This window comes from Portunus trituberculatus, chromosome 17 (genome assembly GCF_017591435.1).
Source record: "Portunus trituberculatus isolate SZX2019 chromosome 17, ASM1759143v1, whole genome shotgun sequence".
NCBI lineage: Eukaryota > Metazoa > Arthropoda > Malacostraca > Decapoda > Portunidae > Portunus > Portunus trituberculatus.
Window position 1 is genome coordinate 7667501 of NC_059271.1, and position 17500 is coordinate 7685000.

Here is a 17500-nt window from a genome sequence, read left to right on the forward strand (position 1 = left end):
CCCAGGCACCCTCTCGGCCACCCTCAAGTTCACCGTCAGGGACTGTGATCCAGCCACTGGGGAGCCTGACACAGATGAAGGCTATGAAGATGACTACACGGTGAGGAGTGGCAGTGAAGTGGTGGTGGTGGTGACGGTGACTGAGGGTGACAGCGCAGTGTATTATGTTGCTTGTACAGTGGTGTTTGTGTGTTGTTAGAGGGATACTGTAGTGTGACTTGGTGTGATGGGTGATGAGGTGTGGTGGTGGTGGTGATTGAGGGTGACAGTGCAGTGTGTTATGTTGTTTGTACAGTGGTGTTTGTATGTTGTTAGAGGGTGTGGTGGTGGTGGTGATTGTATGATTGCTGATTTATGTATTTGTTTATGAATGTGTATTTTGTGAGGTTTCATTAGTCATCTCATAAAACTGACAGCCTTCATATTTTTTTCAACTTTTTTCATTGTGCCACAGCTGGAAGACGTGGAGATCAGTGTGGCAGACCACGTGCAGCGAGCAGCACGCAGCAACTTTGCAGCTGGCTGGGAGGAGCTGGGAGCCACCAATGAGCTGGAGGACACCTTTGCCTTGTCTGCCATGAGCACTCTGGAGGAGGCAGTGACGCAGATTACACAGTTTCTTGGCATGCATCCTTGTGACCGATCCGACCGCATTCCAGAGGGCAAGAGCTCCCACACCCTATACCTTGCAGGTGGGATATGATGTGTGGGTGGTGTCTGCTGCTAATGCTGGTGCCTGTATTTTGAAAGCTTCCATTCTTCCAACTGCTTTTTGTAACATGGGCAGCACTGAAGGTAATGGAGATCGTGTCTGAGAAAGTGGAGAAGGGAAGAGTTGCAGAGAAGTGATGTTCGAATGTGTTGACTGACTAGGTAGAACAGAGTTATGTGATGGATTGGACTCAAGGAGAGGGTGGGAGGTATTGAAGAGAATAAATACTCTCTCTCTCTCTCTCTCTCTCTCTCTTTTTTTAAGGGGAAAACCAGCTAAGGGCAACAAAAACATTTATGCAAGAAAGGGCCCACTGAGATGCTAGTTCCCAAACAGGGTCAAGAGAGTTAGCCAAAAGAATGAAAGGTGTAAATGTATTGCGTTTCTCTCCTACCTGCCCCTGCCACCCTCACCACTTTATTTTCTTTCTACATCTCCACTTAACTTAGTCTTTTCTATTTCCTTTTCCCATCCCCTTTTAATGCACTGTCTTTTCTATTTCCTTGCCCCATCACCACTTAATACAATCTTTTTTTATTTCTTTTCCCCATCCTCAGTTAACACCTCTCCCTTCCTCCTGACAGGCACCTACCGAGGCGGTCATGAGGTGCTGGTGCGGGCCAAGCTTGCCCTGGCGGACGGGGTCACCATGCAGCTGACTGTTCGCTCCGACGACCCCGAGGTTTCTGAGGTCATCGCGTCGGCTGTTGGTTAAGGAGGTCGGCCAGGGCAGGAGAGTACTAGGTGTTGTCTATATGCAGAAAGAACAGGATATATGTGTTGAAAGATTTTTTCCTATAGTATCTATGAACACACTGAAGCACTATGGTAGAGTTATATTGTGTTGTCTGTTATTGTTATTTTTATTTTTGTCCATTATTATTATCATTATTATTATTATTATTATTATTATTATTATTATTATTATGAATAATGTTATTTTTAATCACTGCAAAGGGACCTTTTGTGTTTTGCTTTATATTAGTTTATTCTTAAAGAAGTCAGTGACTAACAATATTAAAGTGGACTTCCAGGATGACAGTGTTGTTAATCCCACCTTCTGCTTGGCTCACTTCTTGGAGGACATAGTATCAGGTTGGAAAATGCCTTACATACAATCAAGAGACAAGTAAAGGATTATCTTCACTTACAGCTAAACAGATGGAAAATATCAAACATTCTGGGGCACCCCACCACCATGTGTATGGTGAGGGGCATCTTCATATCCATCACCACTCCTTTATCTTCACTATCACACTCAGTCTTTTCACTGCTGATAGTTATTCAGATTATTTTTCTATCCATTTCATCATTGTAGTGAAACTCCAACATTGGTACTTTGCAATTGTGGCCTATACATTCTCCAGGCACTGCATATCATCTCAGTAAAACACTGTTTAAAACACAGTTGTTTTGTTCACTGAAAGGAGTGGTCATAGAAGATTACTTTTCCCTTTGTCAACCTGTCAAACACTGAATCTATTATTCTCTGCTTCCAAAAACCATACAAGTGACTAACCTAAGGTGCCATGTAGCTACGTAGTGAGTTGCTAGTTTGTGCAATGTGATGCACAAATGTGAACCAAGAATGTCACTGACTGTATTTATAATATGGACTTGTCCTTTACAGACAAGAGGGCACAGAGGAAGTTGATTCACACACTTTCTTCATCCTTTCATTATATCCATATTATCTTGGTGTATTGCTTATCACTTATCTCACTACTCTAAAATCTGCTTGCTTTGCACTGGTGGTTTTACCACATATGATGCACATTCAGTATCTCACCCTCCCATTTTATCACTCCATGTGCTCCTCTCAAATAATTAATATCTATCCTGTACTAATCTTTATTGAACCCTTTCCTTGTGGGTTAGCAGCATCTTAGTGTCCTCTTGCTCCTGTCAACTTCACTGTGTCTTAGTGGGTTGAAGGACACCACTCCAGTCAATGACCCCATGTAAAGGTGGGTGTCTGGCTTATCAGTTCCCTGTACCATAAACTGTTAAGATTATGACTATTAATATACAAATTACTTTTGCATAATTTGAACATGTAATGTGTGAATGTGACTATGTGGATAGTAAGTATTTCTCTCTCTCTCTCTCTCTCTCATATTCATCTGTTTGAATGGATGCTTGCATGTCATTTCCATTTTCATCTTGCTTTCTTCATAGCAGTTCTTTATTTGGTGCTGTGTTGAACAATACTTCTGTTTATGGAGGCGGTGACGTAATGGATAAGGTGGTGAGCGTGGGATCAGGCAGACGTCCACTTTGATACTTTGCGATTTGTCTAGTGGTTTAAAGTTACCTACATGTTCAGGTGGTTACACCAAAGATGTGCTTTGGTGGTGATATGGGCCCTAACATGGATACCACTATAAATAAAATTGCGTGCCACTAATGGGTGAAAGCTGAACAGCGCTTCCAATACTCTTCCAGTTACCTACTGGTACTATAGGCCAGGACATTAAAAATAATGCATTAGGTGTGAAGGGCTGGGTGGATCTGGAGGTAAATCAATGGCATCTTTGTCACAGATATTTATTGCACCAATAAAAACCCTGGGATAAAAAAGCACAAGATGCATCTCTCACCACACAGACCATGGTATCTACTCTTACCACAACAAAGGGCCATGTGCTGTACTGTACTACCAAACTAACACTTAGGCTCAATTTCACAGCTGAAAATTCATGTACTTAATTGTTGTGATAAGGCCACTTGTAGGGGGACATGGATGTACAAAGACACTACAGGTTTGGGAAATAGTCATGTAGTAATATGAAATTTTAGACTACAGAAAAACAGGTCAAGGAAATAATTATGGAATGTCTTGGATCATGTTAAATATGTTATCTATTTTGAAATGAGCTAAAAAATAAATCAATTTTATTCAACAAGCTACCAAAAGTATATTTTGCACTTGGAATAAGCAAGAGTGACGATACAATTTTGTGCACAAGAGCCAGGAGGGCTCAACAAGCTGACAAAAGTAAACATGTATTAAAGGTGAATTAGATCTCAATTCAGAGATACATGGATGGTATCTCTTTTCCAAGATGCTTGCTATAGATTACAATTTTTTCAAATGGCTAATACTTTCACTACATTGTGTGTTTTCTTACTGTTACAACATTCCATTACATGATAAAAACTGCTCAGCAATATAATGTCTTACATCTGTAACACTGTTTGTGCATTGTAAGGATGCAGGTGTTTATCAAATCTTCAAAATAAATGTGGCTTTCAAGATGATGCAGATACAGACTTTCTAACACATCTCCAGTGTGTGCACATGTAGGGAGCGTGGTGGTTTGTACCAAGGTAATTGTACTTTTCTGCTTTACAAGCAACAGCTTTCAGCTTCAGGCCACAACATAAGTGATGCCCATATAACATCAGCTCAAGCTACTAACTCAATCATGTATTTTCACATAATATATACTACCAGGCAGATTTTCTTCATACACTAAAATATATTTAATCTTCAAATTAGTTACAATTATAAATCTTTATACTCAAAATGCTTTCATTTAAAATGTCAACTATCCACTGCACTAATAGACTGACCTATAATTACCAACAAGATATACTCTGCATATATATATATATTATTAACAAAAGTTCCTTACAAAACTGACAGAAAGGCCAGCAAGAAGTCTGGCGTCCACAGCCTAGAGCAGCAGCAGCAGCAGTGGGCATCAGACACATCCAGCCATCCTGTGCCAAGCTGCCATCACACCACTGTTTTGTACCTCAAGGATCTACTACCTACCAGTCTTAGTTACCCAGGTGCTCCTCGTTACCTTGATGGCATGCTCCACGTCTATTTCACCAGGAAGCCTTTGCTCTGTTGCAGAATGTAGTTTTTGCGAGCCTCCATGTTGTCTGCTGGGCGGTTGTGGGGCGTCCACACCGGCTCACCAGTGAACAGACGCATCGCTTTGATGTAGTTCTGCAAGAAGGCGGTCAGGTAAAGCTTAAGGAATGCAATGGTAAAGCAATGAAGGCTGTGATAAATGGTTCACGGGAAGGAAGAAACCAAAACTGAAACTCAATGTGCTTTGACAGAGAAGGTATAAGTTATATTCTGAAAGGGCATAATAGTCCTGATATCAAGAGTGCAGAACAAGCAGCGTTTTGTCCGCCACACTACCTTTGTGTCAAGGGTGAAGCGGTGGTAGATCCCGGCCGGCAGGATGATCAGGTCTCCAGGTGTGACTTCAATTCTGATCCAGTGGTCCTCCTGGTCTCTCACGTCAAAGTAACCAGAGCCTTCCGTGATGAAGCGAATCTCTTCATCTGTGTGAAGGTGTTCCTCAAAGAACACTTTGATCTGTGGGTGAGTGTGACAAACAAACTACATCATCAACAGTGGGAAAGAACAAATGGACACATTTAATGTGCAAAGATATTTTCTGTCCCACGTTTGACAACAGAAAAAATTCAAGATAACTTATGTGTGTGTACGCATGCACGTGCGTGCACACACACACACACACACACACACAAAAAAAAAAAAATAAATAAATAAAAAAAAAAAAAAAAAAAAAAACGGTAAAAGCAGATCCACAAACCAATAAACTTCCTTACTTTATTCATTACAGCTGTACACTTCACGAAACACTTGCACTTCACATTAAACAGCTGCATACCATATACATACAAGTGGCAGCCCCAACCTTGCACACCTTCTGCCCCTCCTGACTAATTACTCGCTCATCCATGTTATTCAGCACTCCTCCCCCCCTCCCACCACCTCTCTCTTTCTCTGCACCATCCATTTCCTACCCCACCAATTGAACAGTTTATTTAACAGAGTACATAAATGAGGATACAAAAAACAGCAAGGTACAAAGTATAGAAACAAATATCACAAAAGAAAAGAAATGGTAAAGCTTAAGGTCAAACCACCACCACCACCACTACCACTTACCCTCTCCTCATAGTTATGCATCTTCTCAGGGGACACCTGTATGACGTCCATGTAGTTGTAGCCGCGTTCCTCCTTGATGCGACTCAGCTTGCCCTCCTCATCATACTTCTTTGGGTCCAACTAAGACAGGAGGAGAGAAAATGAGATGTGTGACTTGTGCATTACTCTATTACTCTCTCTAACAACCTGTATTTCCTTCCTTTCTCTAATGTGGAAATTCACGTGATAGGATAAAAAATGTTACTGGCTCTCTTGTGTCTCTTCCTCCCAGGTGCAGCCAAGTCATGTCATCATCAGTATTCCTAAGACCTGCTGCTGCTGCTGCTGCTGCTGCATGTTACCTCTGCTGGTCAGGGTGTCATTACCTCACAGGTTGGAGGTGATGGAGCAGTGGAAAATGTTACTCCAAACTGACTTTTTTTTTTCTTACCATATTTCTATTCTTAAATCAATGAATTTACATGTTCTGATTGTATGGAGTATTTCACACACCTTTGTGATGTTGGTCATGCCACAAATATCTGTACATTGGGAAATTTTTTTCTTTTTTTTTCCCCATGAGTGGTTATGTTGAGTTGGACTAGCTTTTGTATCAGCTTCTCTGGTGTTTACCTACATTTGCATGATTTTTTATTAATTTTCCTAGAATGATTTATTTTTTCCTTTACACAGAAGGGAAAGACAAAATAAAGAACTTTTAGATCAAATCAAAATTAACAGTAAGTCAAATGGACTGGAGAGAACAAGCATAGGTTCAGTACATGCTACACAACACGTGGAGATGCATTGACACACCTTGTAATATATGACACCTGTATTCTTGGCCAGTTCCTCCAGGGATACAGACTTCGGTGGTGTGAGTTGATGCTCCAGCCTCTGGTCATCCGAGCTGTCATCCATGTACCAGGCACGCACCATCCTGATCCTTGTCCTGCTGCTGCTGCTACTAAATGTCCTGGGACTGTGGATGAGTGGAGGAAGGTGAGGGTAACAACAGTGGTAGTAGTAACAGTGATCCTGTTAAGATAGTATTGATAGTGAATGCAGTTAAGGTGAAGCATCTCATGCATGAGTGAAGTAGACTGTCTTGAAGTTCAATATTACTTGGCCAAACCTTTTCAACAAATTTAAGGAAATTCATCAGCAACATTCCACACACGCCATACTATACGAGAGGATTCAGTTGTCGTCACTTTGAGAAAGGACCATGTGGTACTGTACTATTACTACTATGTTTACTGAGAACAGTGGTTACAATTTGATGCCATCTCGCCAGATCTTATCACTTTGTGGTGAGTGGCAATTTAGTTGTATTCTGAGCTATTCCTCACTGGCTCTGCATGTCTTTTTTTTTTTTTTAACAATTAATTTTCTGCTTAAGGTTGAGAGAGAGAGAGAGAGAGAGGTGGGGGAGTTATAGAATAGCTTAATATAAGTGTAATGGTGACTGATTCCTCTAAAAACCACTGGAACTCAACTTTCACACCTTCATAGCTAAAAAATAAAAAATAAAAAGTGTGTGTGTGTATGTACACCAGCACGAAGTTCTGGCAGATGTACAAACTCTTACATTACATTAACAACATCCAATATAAAACACGATCAATAATAAAAAAAGAAACCAGCAATTCACATCTAAAAAGCCACGCCTCCACCCTTGTCACCATGCCTCCCCTGGGATAATTGCTTGCTTCCCCGTGTCACGTCACAACACAGCTATATCATTTTTTTTTTTTTTCCTTCTTGCAACCTGTTTCACTTTAAACCACTAAATCTCAATCGTAGGCCACAGATAAATACCAGCTGGATCCCGAGGGCACGCTGGGCTAGGTAAGTGACTACAGCAAGGAAATAAAGGCAACATACACGCTGTCTGACCCGAGTTCTGACCACAGAGCGTCTTCATGCGACAGAGAGTTATGTTCTCCCCGCAACCTAGAAAATAACTACAGTAAAGGCAGAATTACCGGTTAGTGAGGTAATGACTTCATTCGTTTCAACAGCGACAGATTACGCGGTTTTAGTGAAGCGGAAGAGCATTCGACACAACAACGAGCGGGAGTGGCAATTACTTTATATGAGGCGGCAGGCAGATCCCTCATCCCGCCCTTCACCACAGTAGAGGCAGGCGGTGGGTGGGATAACCTTGTCGGGGCTACGACCACCACCACAACACACGTATTTCACTAGCAGGGACAACAGGAGCATTGCCACTCTACCATTCCAGTTCAGCACACGCCTCGGGGTCTGTTAATAGCGAGTTGTAGTGTGGTGGCCGTGTATGCAGTGTGCTCACCTTGCCGCGGTGTGGGTGTCTCCAGCAGGTGTCACGATAGCTAGGGGTGTGTTGCCACTCGCAATTCCTCATCGGGCCGTGGCGCTGCGCTTTCTGGGGATGACCTTGAGCACGCTGCGCACACTGACTGTACAACTACGAAACAAGGGAGGAAATAATATAAAAGTCCCAGCAGGCCTGTATTTCTGACCTTCAGCTGGAATGAATATCTGCAGTGACAAGAAAATGGGGAAAGAATAAATACACCAATAATGAAAGCAGGGCAGTAAGGGAAGCGATGGACGGTGGACAGTCGGTGGTGTAGGCAAGGTTGCATCATCACCGGGGGACTGAGAGTGAGGGTCCGTGAGGGGAGTGGTGTGGTGTGGCGTGCGCATACTGTTTTTAGGGTAACATCGCATGTTCTAATATATGCATATACAGACGTGTTTTGGCACATCACGACTTATTTTAGCGTTAATCATTACTTCGTTCAATCGTTTACCATAACTATCCACTAATAAAGTCTTCATTTGACTTGTGTTTGCCTTCTTCGGTTGCTTATTATTATTATTTTTTTTTTATTTATTTGTTTTCCTTTCCATCCTCTCCACTATCGTCCGGATTTTCCACGCCGATCCCTCTTCTCATTTTCTTTTCCAGCAAGGCGTGCAACTGACTCAGTCCTGCATGCACCACTGTGGGTGTCACCGTGTCAGGCGCAGGGCACCTGGGCAACAAGGAAGCCCGCCAAAGCAGACGGTGTCACGGTGTCCACTGGCCACTGGCATCCTCACATTTCGCGACCCGCGCCCAGCCACACTTGCATGGAAACACCTATGCTCTGCCCTGCCTATCTCGTTAATATGCACTAACAATGCTGAATTGATACCAATGAACGTTTGGTATTGTGCTGGAAGCATATTTTTTGAATATTGTTATTTGAAATTAAAAATAATGAGAATTTAGTCAAAGGAGCTTTTAAATATAATCATAATACATGGCATATATAGCAGTTATCAATATATTTCTTACTTTACAAAATTCTAAATATCTAAATTTTATTATATATACCACAAATACACTAAAACTAATATTTTAAAAGATAAACAATACGCTTTAAGAATCTCGGTTGTCTACATTTAAAGGCGCCATCTTACTTGCCGCCATAAGGACATCGGTACTTGTGTAGGTGAGTTTAAATCTGATTTCCTCTAACCCTTGTCGTTGTCCACGGTTTCCTGAGGGCGTGAGGTGTTGGGGGTGGCGTGAGTGTGGCGGGGGGCGCGGTGCAGCAGTGTGATGGCGAGCTGCAGCCTTCCTGGAGCCTCACTGCCCTGGCCTACTCACTGCTCCTTCTCGCCGCCAATGTACACACAGCCACCCACTCTGCCGCCCTCTGCCTCCCCTGCCGTTCACCACTGCCCGCCCCTGCTGAGGTTGGCGCCCACACCTGTACACTCCCGCGTGTTAGGTGTATAAGTGTGCCTGCTTGTGTACTGCTGGTAATGACGGGTTTTGTGGAGGCCTTTGTGTATAGGCCTATTTGGCGCCTACTGTGTGTGTGTGTTTGTACATGTGTGTGTGTGTGTGTTTTTTTTTTTTTTGTTTGTGTGTTGGGCTGGGTTGGGGGGCGGCAAATGTTTTGTGTGCACCTCAATGGCTCGGTGTACTTAAGGTGTGTGTGTTTTGGTGTTGTGTACTTTTTTTTCTGAATTGTGTGAAGTTAGGCCTATAGGTAAATGTATACTTTCAACCCCCCACCCCAAACCCCCTTCGTACTCTTACCTATTGACCCTCCTTTAAAGTCAACAAACCTAACCTAACCTGTGACATCTCCCTCCCCCCATCCCCACCACCATCCCCTTGGACCTCATTAAGATCAGCTAACTTAACCTAACGTAAGAGGATGGGGTGGACTACCTGGACCACCTCCCGCTCCCCCCCCCCCTGCCAGTTATACAATAAAATGACTAAAATTCCTGCAGGGTTACAGTTACGCTTGGCAATTAAATCGACACGTCCTAATATAGGCACTTGTAAAGAAACTGTCCCGTCTGCTTGTCTTGATTCTTGGCTTCCTCTTCACAGCTCCTCCATCCAGCTGATTTGACGTCACAGATGGAGCCACGCTTTTGGTCAACGAGAGAGAGGGGGGCTGGCAACTTTCCTGTCGTTCTCTCTCTCTCTCTCTCTCTCTCTCTCTCTCTCTCTCTCTCTCTCTCTCTCTCTCTCTCTCTCTCTCTCGTTGACCAATAGTGTGTCTCCATATATGTGACGTCAAATCAGGTGGGTGGAGGAGCTGGGAATTGAGGCGAGCGTGTGGGATGGTTTCTTTATGAGAGTGCCCTAACTTACAGATCCCTCAAGCTCTCCTGGTTTGAACCCTCACATATACTCACCACAAATTGTTGGTAATGCTGACAACAGGTTTTAAAAGATTTCCTTTTTTTTTTTTTTTTTTTTTTTTTTTTTTTTTTGGGGGGTGGGGTTGGGGAGGGGGAAGGATGTTGTGCAATGGACTGACTGAGGAATGCCAGTTCTCTTACCGGGTGAGCTTCCTGACCCTCTGAATCTGGTAAGGGACAAAAAAAGCCACTCTGCTGATGTGCCAGCCAGCCCTTAAAAATACAAGTACTCTATAACTCAAATTAACAATACAAAAGGGCTGGAAAGTGCATCATGAGCAATAACAAGTGGGGCCTTTTTTATTTTTTATTTATTTATTTATTTATTTATTTATTTATTTATTTTTTTTTTTTTTATTTATTTATTTATTTATTTATTTATTTTTTTTTTTTTTTGTGTGTGTTGCCCTTGGCTGGCCTTCTCTCCTGCATAAATGAAATAAAATAAAGTAAATTAACAGACTCGTTAGTCTTAATATTCAAGAAGTAGATTCCCAAGATGAGATGCTAAGGCAGATTTGAATGATGTGAGGCTGGGACGTGTAATAACAGACTCGGGGAGGGAATTGCAAAGCCCGGTATTGTGTACCGCAAATGAGTGTTTCCTAATATCTAGGCTGGTGTGAACATGTGCTAACTTGTGTTTTTTTTTTTTTTTTTTTTTTTTTCACTGACCAATAAAATAGAAAAAATATAAAAGATAAATAAATCTTGCTAATCAGAACTCTATGTGGAGGCAGAAGGGGAATATTTGAATGAGTCTATGGAAGAAGTGTGGCTGGGCAGGGTCCCCTCAATTACTTCCATTGTATTGCCAGATTTTGTGAAGAGAAATAAAGTAACGACTTGATATAGCTTTCTTAGCATTGTCAGTCAGGTGAGGCTAGTTTGCTTTGATTAGGTCCGTTTAACTCTTTCAGTACTGAGACGTATTTTTGCCAAGATTTTTTATTTTTTTTTATTTATTTATTTATTTTTTTATTTATTTATATTTTTATTTTTTATTTTTTTTTAATTTATTAATTTATTTATTTATTTATTATTTTTTTTTATGAATAAGCAATTTTATTTGCATTACGAAGAGTCTATGGAAGTTAGAAGATTAATAACCAGAGTCTTCACTATTTTAATTCCCATGTAAGTTTCTGAAGCTGCATAAAATTGCCAGATGGTAACCAGAATAAATATGAAAACGTGGCATGGTACTGAGAGGGTTAATTAGGTTAGGTTGATTTAGTTTATTGTGAGGAAGACATATCAGCGGTGTGTGTCGTCTCAACAGTGTTACATTAGCTAGGTTAGGCCTCATTGGGTTAATGTTTAATTAGGTTGGTGGCCATGGTATCGAAAAATATCGAAAATCCCCAAAACACCACCAGAGCATCCCCGAACATATGGCAACATAATGATGGAGTATTTTGGGGAAATACACTAAAAAGGCCCCTGCCACGCCCACCGCAGCCCATGGCTTACCCCCTCCCCACACTCTGTACCATAAATGATGATGATAAGCACAGAAAAAGTCATGGAAAATGGTTTCTTTGGTAAGGAAAGGTGGGCGCTGGCAACTTAGTACTATGGCGTACACAGGAACACACCCTCTCCCCTTCCATATCAGTGTCCATGTGACTGCGATGGGAGGAGGATCTATTGAGTATCTCGCCCGTTATTTCACACCTTGCAAGCCACAATCCAGCCTATTTTACCTGCCTTTTTTGCCTTACAATGTCTGAACAAACGGTGCAAGTGGAAATTACAATTTGTACCAACCATGCATGGATGGGAGACACCCTCGCCTTCGAGCTCCTAATGGCTACAGTCATTGTAGGGGCGGCCAGGTGCCATATGAGTGTTACAGAATACTCTAAACATGCCTAAAAAGCATATATGATGCACATGGTGGTGTATGAGCATGAAATATCCAACCCAAATAAATGTACAGGGTCATAGAGGACAAAAATGACATCTCTGGGGGTTTTTTGCCTTTTTGTCTGTTTCCACTTTTTATCATTTAAATTGTATCTTCTCCCACATTTCTCAATGGATTTTCAATTTTGAGGTATCATTTTGAAGCTCAATGAAGTTGCTACATTTCCATCTAGAATTGGATTTTTTTTTTTTTTTTTTTTTTTATTTATTTATTTTTTTTTTTTTGCTGCAATATAATTTTATATAAAAAAAATCGAAATAAGAAAAAAATCATAATGGCCATGAAAATAAAAAAGTCAAAATTCTGAGATGGAAAGTTTTGTTATACCACATACTTCATATCCGTACCGGCAAAATTGAAATCTGTCCTCTGGTGACAAAAGTTTATAGGAAAAATTTTTTTTTTTAATTGATTTTTCATTTTTCATGCAGTTATTTATGGGTCGATTCGCTGGTAACTACTAACTAACCGTGTAATAAACATCTATCAGTGAAAAAAAAAATTACCCACGTACCTCTTTATTTTCGATTTTCTTAAAAACTTCACCGGACGGTCCCCTTAAATAAGTTTGATTAGGTTAGGTTGAGATAGATCAGTTTTGTTGAATTAGGTATGTTTGCTTATAGTCCTGCTCGTCTAAGAATGTGGATTGGGTGCGGCCCCCATGGGAAATAGCGGGAGGACAGCGCTGCCATACCTTTAATCCCTCGTCTATCCCCCTCTTTCCCTCTTCCTCCCTCTCTCTTACCCCTCCCTCTTCCTCCCCCTCTCTTTCTTCCTGGTCAAGGACACCACAGCTGACCTCCCATCACCTGTATGGATGGCGGGCGTGATTGGTGTTGCTGCCGTGAAGATTTGAATGTAGTTTTTTTCTTACTTATGTCAGCTTATTTTAAAGTACTTTCCTTCACGATATAATCTAATTACAACTATGGAACTATTTACTCATCCCAAACCGCAAGGAAACCTCTTTATAAGTATATTATTTTTTTTAGCAACACTGTAAAATATGTATGCCACGTTTCTTGCCAGGCTTATGAATATATTATCAATAATAAGTTTACTGCTCTCTCATACGTTGTAATACTAAGGCTAAATGCGTATGTATATTTGCTGACCATATTTGCTAAAGTTTTACTACTATTAGAACTCTGCTGCATCACTGGCTATGAGACATGCTTCACCACTGTACAGCGGGAATTCCCCAACAAGCCGCACCCAATCCACATTGTTGGAGGAGCAGGACTATAGGTTGGGTTGGGTTAGCTTACATTACCATAAATAGGTTAGGTTAGTGTTAGGCTGGGTTATGATAGGGTTAGAGTTAGGGATAGGTTACATTAGGATTGGTTAAATTAGATAAGTTTGCATAGGTTGGCTCGGGCAGCAATGTACAGCTATAGTAAAACTTAAATGTACTGACCCACATGGTTAGGCAAATAATCCCTGTGACGCTGCCATGTATCACTCATCACTTCAAAGAAAAGAGTAACAGTTCTTCATTTAATGAGGAACTGTTACTCTGTTTTGTTTGAAGTAATGAGTGACACATAGCAGCGTCACAGGGATTACCCACCTCACCTTGTGGGTCAGTACATTTTGGTTTTGCTGTAGTGGTGTTACTTAGTGGTACTTTGTGATAATGAAACTATTTTCTTCTCACATTTTGGTCTGTTTCATATTAATCCTTTATTCAGTTTTCATTGCAATACAGTATGGTCTGAGGGGATAGAGTTTTAGGGAAAGAGGATAGGGGGAATTTTAAAAAAGTTACTGATTTGTGATGGAAACAAAATTCAGATTCATTCAAAGCCGGTGAAAAAAAACTACTGTACTAGAAAAAATAGTTTCGTTCAGTAGGGAGAGTATTGATTGATGGGTGAGGGGGTGCATAGAGTGGGGGGTGGGGGTGGACCTCTTGACAGGGCTTCAATTACATAGAGTATACTTGGTTGGAGCGCCAATAAAACCATATGTGTACTTTATTGTGTTGCCATTATATCTGTTAGGAACTGGACTTATGAAATTTTACTTTGTGTGTGTGTGTTGCCATGAGTGACTTAAATTATTGTGGTGTTGGTAGAATGCAAGGTCACTGTTATAGCTGAGAGCAGTGGTGGTGTTGCATTGACCACCAGACAGCATCTCTGAAGTTTTAGTTTTAGTTTTACCCAACCAATGATTTTTCTAATGTAGATAATGTATGTTTTTCTGGTGAGACCTGTGGTGAATTGACTGATGTTCTATATAGTTTCCGTTGCAAATTTATAGTTCATGACTCTCTCTCTCTCTCTCTCTCTCTCTCTCTCTCTCTCTCTCTCTCTCTCTCTCTCTCTCTCTCTCTCTCTCTCTCTCTCTCTCTCTCTCTCTCTCTCTCTCTCTCTGTGTGTGTGTGTGTAAGTGTGTAATTCACCACGGTTGCGTGCTGGTCACCCAGCCAGTCTTCCCCATTACGGAGAGAGCTCAGAGCTCATAGACCGATCTTCGGGTAGGACTGAGACCACAACACACTCCACACACCGGGAAAGTGAGGCAACTTGGGGCGGAAACAACACCGTCTCAACTTAACCCCTTCAATACTGAGATACATTTTTTACCTTCAGAGTTCTGTATGATTAGACCATTTTATTGACATAAGGAAGGGTCTGTGGAGGTCAGAAGATTAATGGCCAGAGTCTTCACTATTTTAATCCCCCACAAGTTTCTGAAGCTTTATAGAATCACCAAATAGTAAAGCAGAATGAATGTGGAAATGCATCATGGTACTGAAGGAATTAAAGGGAAATCTGCTGCCCTCAATTTCAAATACAATTTTTTTTCTTTTTGATTGAGGCATTTTTCAAAGTCTGATGGTGTGTGAAATAGTTTTGAGGTCACACAAGAGCCATTTTTTCATGTATTTAATGTAAGAAAACAACATTTTCCTGTGGTGTGACATTCACTATAATGTGGCTTGTTGCTTAGGAAAAGAGAACAGCTATGATGATTGCATTTTTGGTGTGAAGTTTATTGGCAGATTTGTGTGTGGTGGTGATTGATGGAGTTAAAAGTAACCAGGGACTCTTTCCAGGCCAGCAGCGCACAGACCTGTAGTGGGACAGTTGGTGGAAGTCTACATCAAATCGCCTTTCAAAGTAAGCTACACTTGATTCATTTTTATAATGTGACAAATCTTTGCAATAAGAGTGTACACAATCTTTACAATTCATAATACGTAGTATTCAAAATAGTGTTCGTTATAAATACAAGATTATTTTGACTGCTGTAAAGTTCAGGTAGGTTTTATGAGACAACTTTGCATTTGGGAGCACTTCAGAAATGGTTTGTTTGACCTGACTAGAGTACTGTACGTAGGAGTTTGGATTGTTTCATAGTGTTTGGGGCACCTGAGAGAGAGGCCCTGTTGCTAATTGTCTCAGAGGGAAGTACTATCAGACAAGTTGAAAACTTCAAGTAAAACAGTTTGGTCTTTGAAATGGCTTACACTGAAAGACAGAAAAATTGGAGTCATTGGGTTGCTGTGTGCAGTACTGAAGTGATATGTGGCTGCCAGCTGATGGGCAACCCACCCTGTGCCTCTCTTGCTCCATATTTGTTTCCTGCTCTTGATGCTCATGTTTCCTTCAAGGCCAGTAGTGTTTTTTATATGTAGGAGGGGAAACCTGGCCAAGGGCAACATAAAACAAAATAAAAAAAGGCCAACTTGTGGCCAGTCCCCATGCAGGTGAAGATTGAAGACATTTCCTTGTCAAACTGAATCCCACTCACTTGTGACGAATGTATGAATTAGATGTAAGGATGACCACAGGTTTCCTCACCCACCTCTTCTCTACCAGCATTACCAGTTGTTGTTTGCTTCCCTGTGTTGTTATGGTTGCATCTTACAAGACCAGTGGTTTCTGAATTCTGTCTTCTTAGGGAATGCGATATTCCAGTATGAATTAAAATACAAAAACATATTTAGAAATATAACATTCATTTCCTCTCTCTCTCTCTCTCTCTCTCTCTCTCTCTCTCTCTCTCTCTCTCTCTCTCTCTCTCTCTCTCTCTCTCTCTCTCTCTCTCTCTCTCTCTCTCTCTCTCTCTCTCTCTCTCTCTGGTTTATGTATGACAGTAGTGAAGTGTCCATTAGCAATGAAGTTATCGTGTCAAATCCACATACTCTTGTAAGGTTGCTGAACTATTTGCATGAATGGTCCAGACACCTAACTCTCTGGAAACCTGGTAAGGTACATCAGGCTGGAGTATGCCAAGGATTACCTTATATTGATCACAAAAAAATAATTTTCCTTGGACTCCAGATGTGAAGTTTAAGATAGCAAAGCACATCGTGTCTGTGTTATTTTACGACTTGGTATTGTGAAAAATCTCTAACAAAATGTTGGGTAAATTTGCACCAGTATGATGGGCTGATTTCTTTACACTCAAATGAATTGTTTAGAACAGGGGTTCTCAACCTGGGGTTTGCAAACTTCCAAGGATTCACAAGATGATTTTTAGGGGTACATAGATGGCTGATCTAATATCCTTTGCAGTACCGTTGCGTATTGAGTTAGTGTCAGTCACTAGATTAACATTCTGCTCGATGTCAGATTACTTGGGTTCTTAATGAGAAAAAGGTTGAGAACCCCTATTTAGAATTATTACTTTCCTCTATTTCAAGATGTCTTGTGTGAACTGCATGAAATCCTTGATCTTAATTCCTTCAAGAAATTTGTATCCTGAAAATTCTTATTTAGAACCATTTCTTATTCATTGAAAATAATGGCAAGTAATATCATTGCTTTCAACTCAACCTGTAATATGCACAACATTTGTACAGTCATTTTTAGCATTAAGGAGGTCTTATTATTAGTAATTAGCATTATATGGTCAAATATTAATCAGATGGTTGAAATAAGAAAGCTAATTGGCTGGATATTGTAGTGAGGTTAATGCCTTACTGGCACTCATGCTTTCCAATCACCTTCCCTCTGGTGTTGAAGTCCTGTGTTCTCTGCCAGGAACTGTTGGCTCCTTCCCTGCCAGTATGGCCGTCACAGAAAAAAATAACTACCACTACTGATGATAATAATAATGCAAGTCATAACACTGCAGGAGAGAAGGTGCATGTGTGGCAGCAACACGTGGAAAGGTTGTGTTTGTAGTGTTTATAAGTGTATTGTCATCAGTGTATTGATGCATACTTGATCTAGACAATGTTCTGAGTTTGATCCAGTAGTGTGTGGCACTG

The 17500-nt window shown here is 41.0% G+C and overlaps 3 protein-coding genes across 9 annotated transcripts in view; 2 read left to right on the forward strand and 1 right to left on the reverse strand.

Moving 5' to 3' along the window:
• LOC123504929 (coatomer subunit gamma-2-like) overlaps nt 1-1748 on the forward strand; it is a 15761-nt gene extending 14013 nt beyond the window's left edge. For all 3 annotated transcript variants that reach the window (XM_045255876.1, XM_045255877.1, XM_045255875.1), the window contains 3 exons: nt 6-100; nt 455-692; nt 1297-1748. In XM_045255876.1, the coding sequence (XP_045111811.1) occupies nt 6-100; nt 455-692; nt 1297-1427 (464 nt within the window). In that variant the 3' untranslated portion in view covers nt 1428-1748. The remainder of the gene's footprint in view (nt 1-5; nt 101-454; nt 693-1296) is intronic.
• Nucleotides 1749-3245: 1497 nt separating this feature from the next.
• LOC123504936 (1,2-dihydroxy-3-keto-5-methylthiopentene dioxygenase-like) lies at nt 3246-9364 on the reverse strand. Of its 3 annotated transcripts, none has more exons than XM_045255892.1 (6): nt 9149-9364; nt 7951-8085; nt 6450-6615; nt 5655-5774; nt 4875-5054; nt 3246-4673 (listed from the first exon to the last, which is right to left on the reverse strand). In XM_045255892.1, exons 3-6 carry the CDS (start codon nt 6570-6572, stop codon nt 4545-4547), a joined length of 552 nt encoding a protein of 183 aa, XP_045111827.1. In that variant the 5' UTR covers nt 6573-6615; nt 7951-8085; nt 9149-9364; the 3' UTR covers nt 3246-4544. The 3 variants fall into 3 exon arrangements, with proteins under 3 accessions (XP_045111827.1, XP_045111826.1, XP_045111825.1); XM_045255891.1 differs by lacking the exon at nt 9149-9364 and adding an exon at nt 8197-8215; XM_045255890.1 differs by lacking the exon at nt 9149-9364 and having other exon boundaries at nt 7727-8268.
• Nucleotides 9033-17500, forward strand: part of LOC123504935 (chromobox protein homolog 1-like) — a 22858-nt gene continuing 14390 nt past the window's right edge. Inside the window, exons 1-2 of one of the 3 annotated variants that reach the window (XM_045255887.1) lie at nt 9033-9121; nt 15338-15401. The gene's annotated coding sequence lies outside the window, so the exon portion shown is untranslated. Of the gene's footprint in view, nt 9122-9349; nt 9369-15337; nt 15402-17500 lie in introns of those variants that run through there. The other 2 variants (XM_045255889.1, XM_045255888.1) reach the window with 2 other exon arrangements.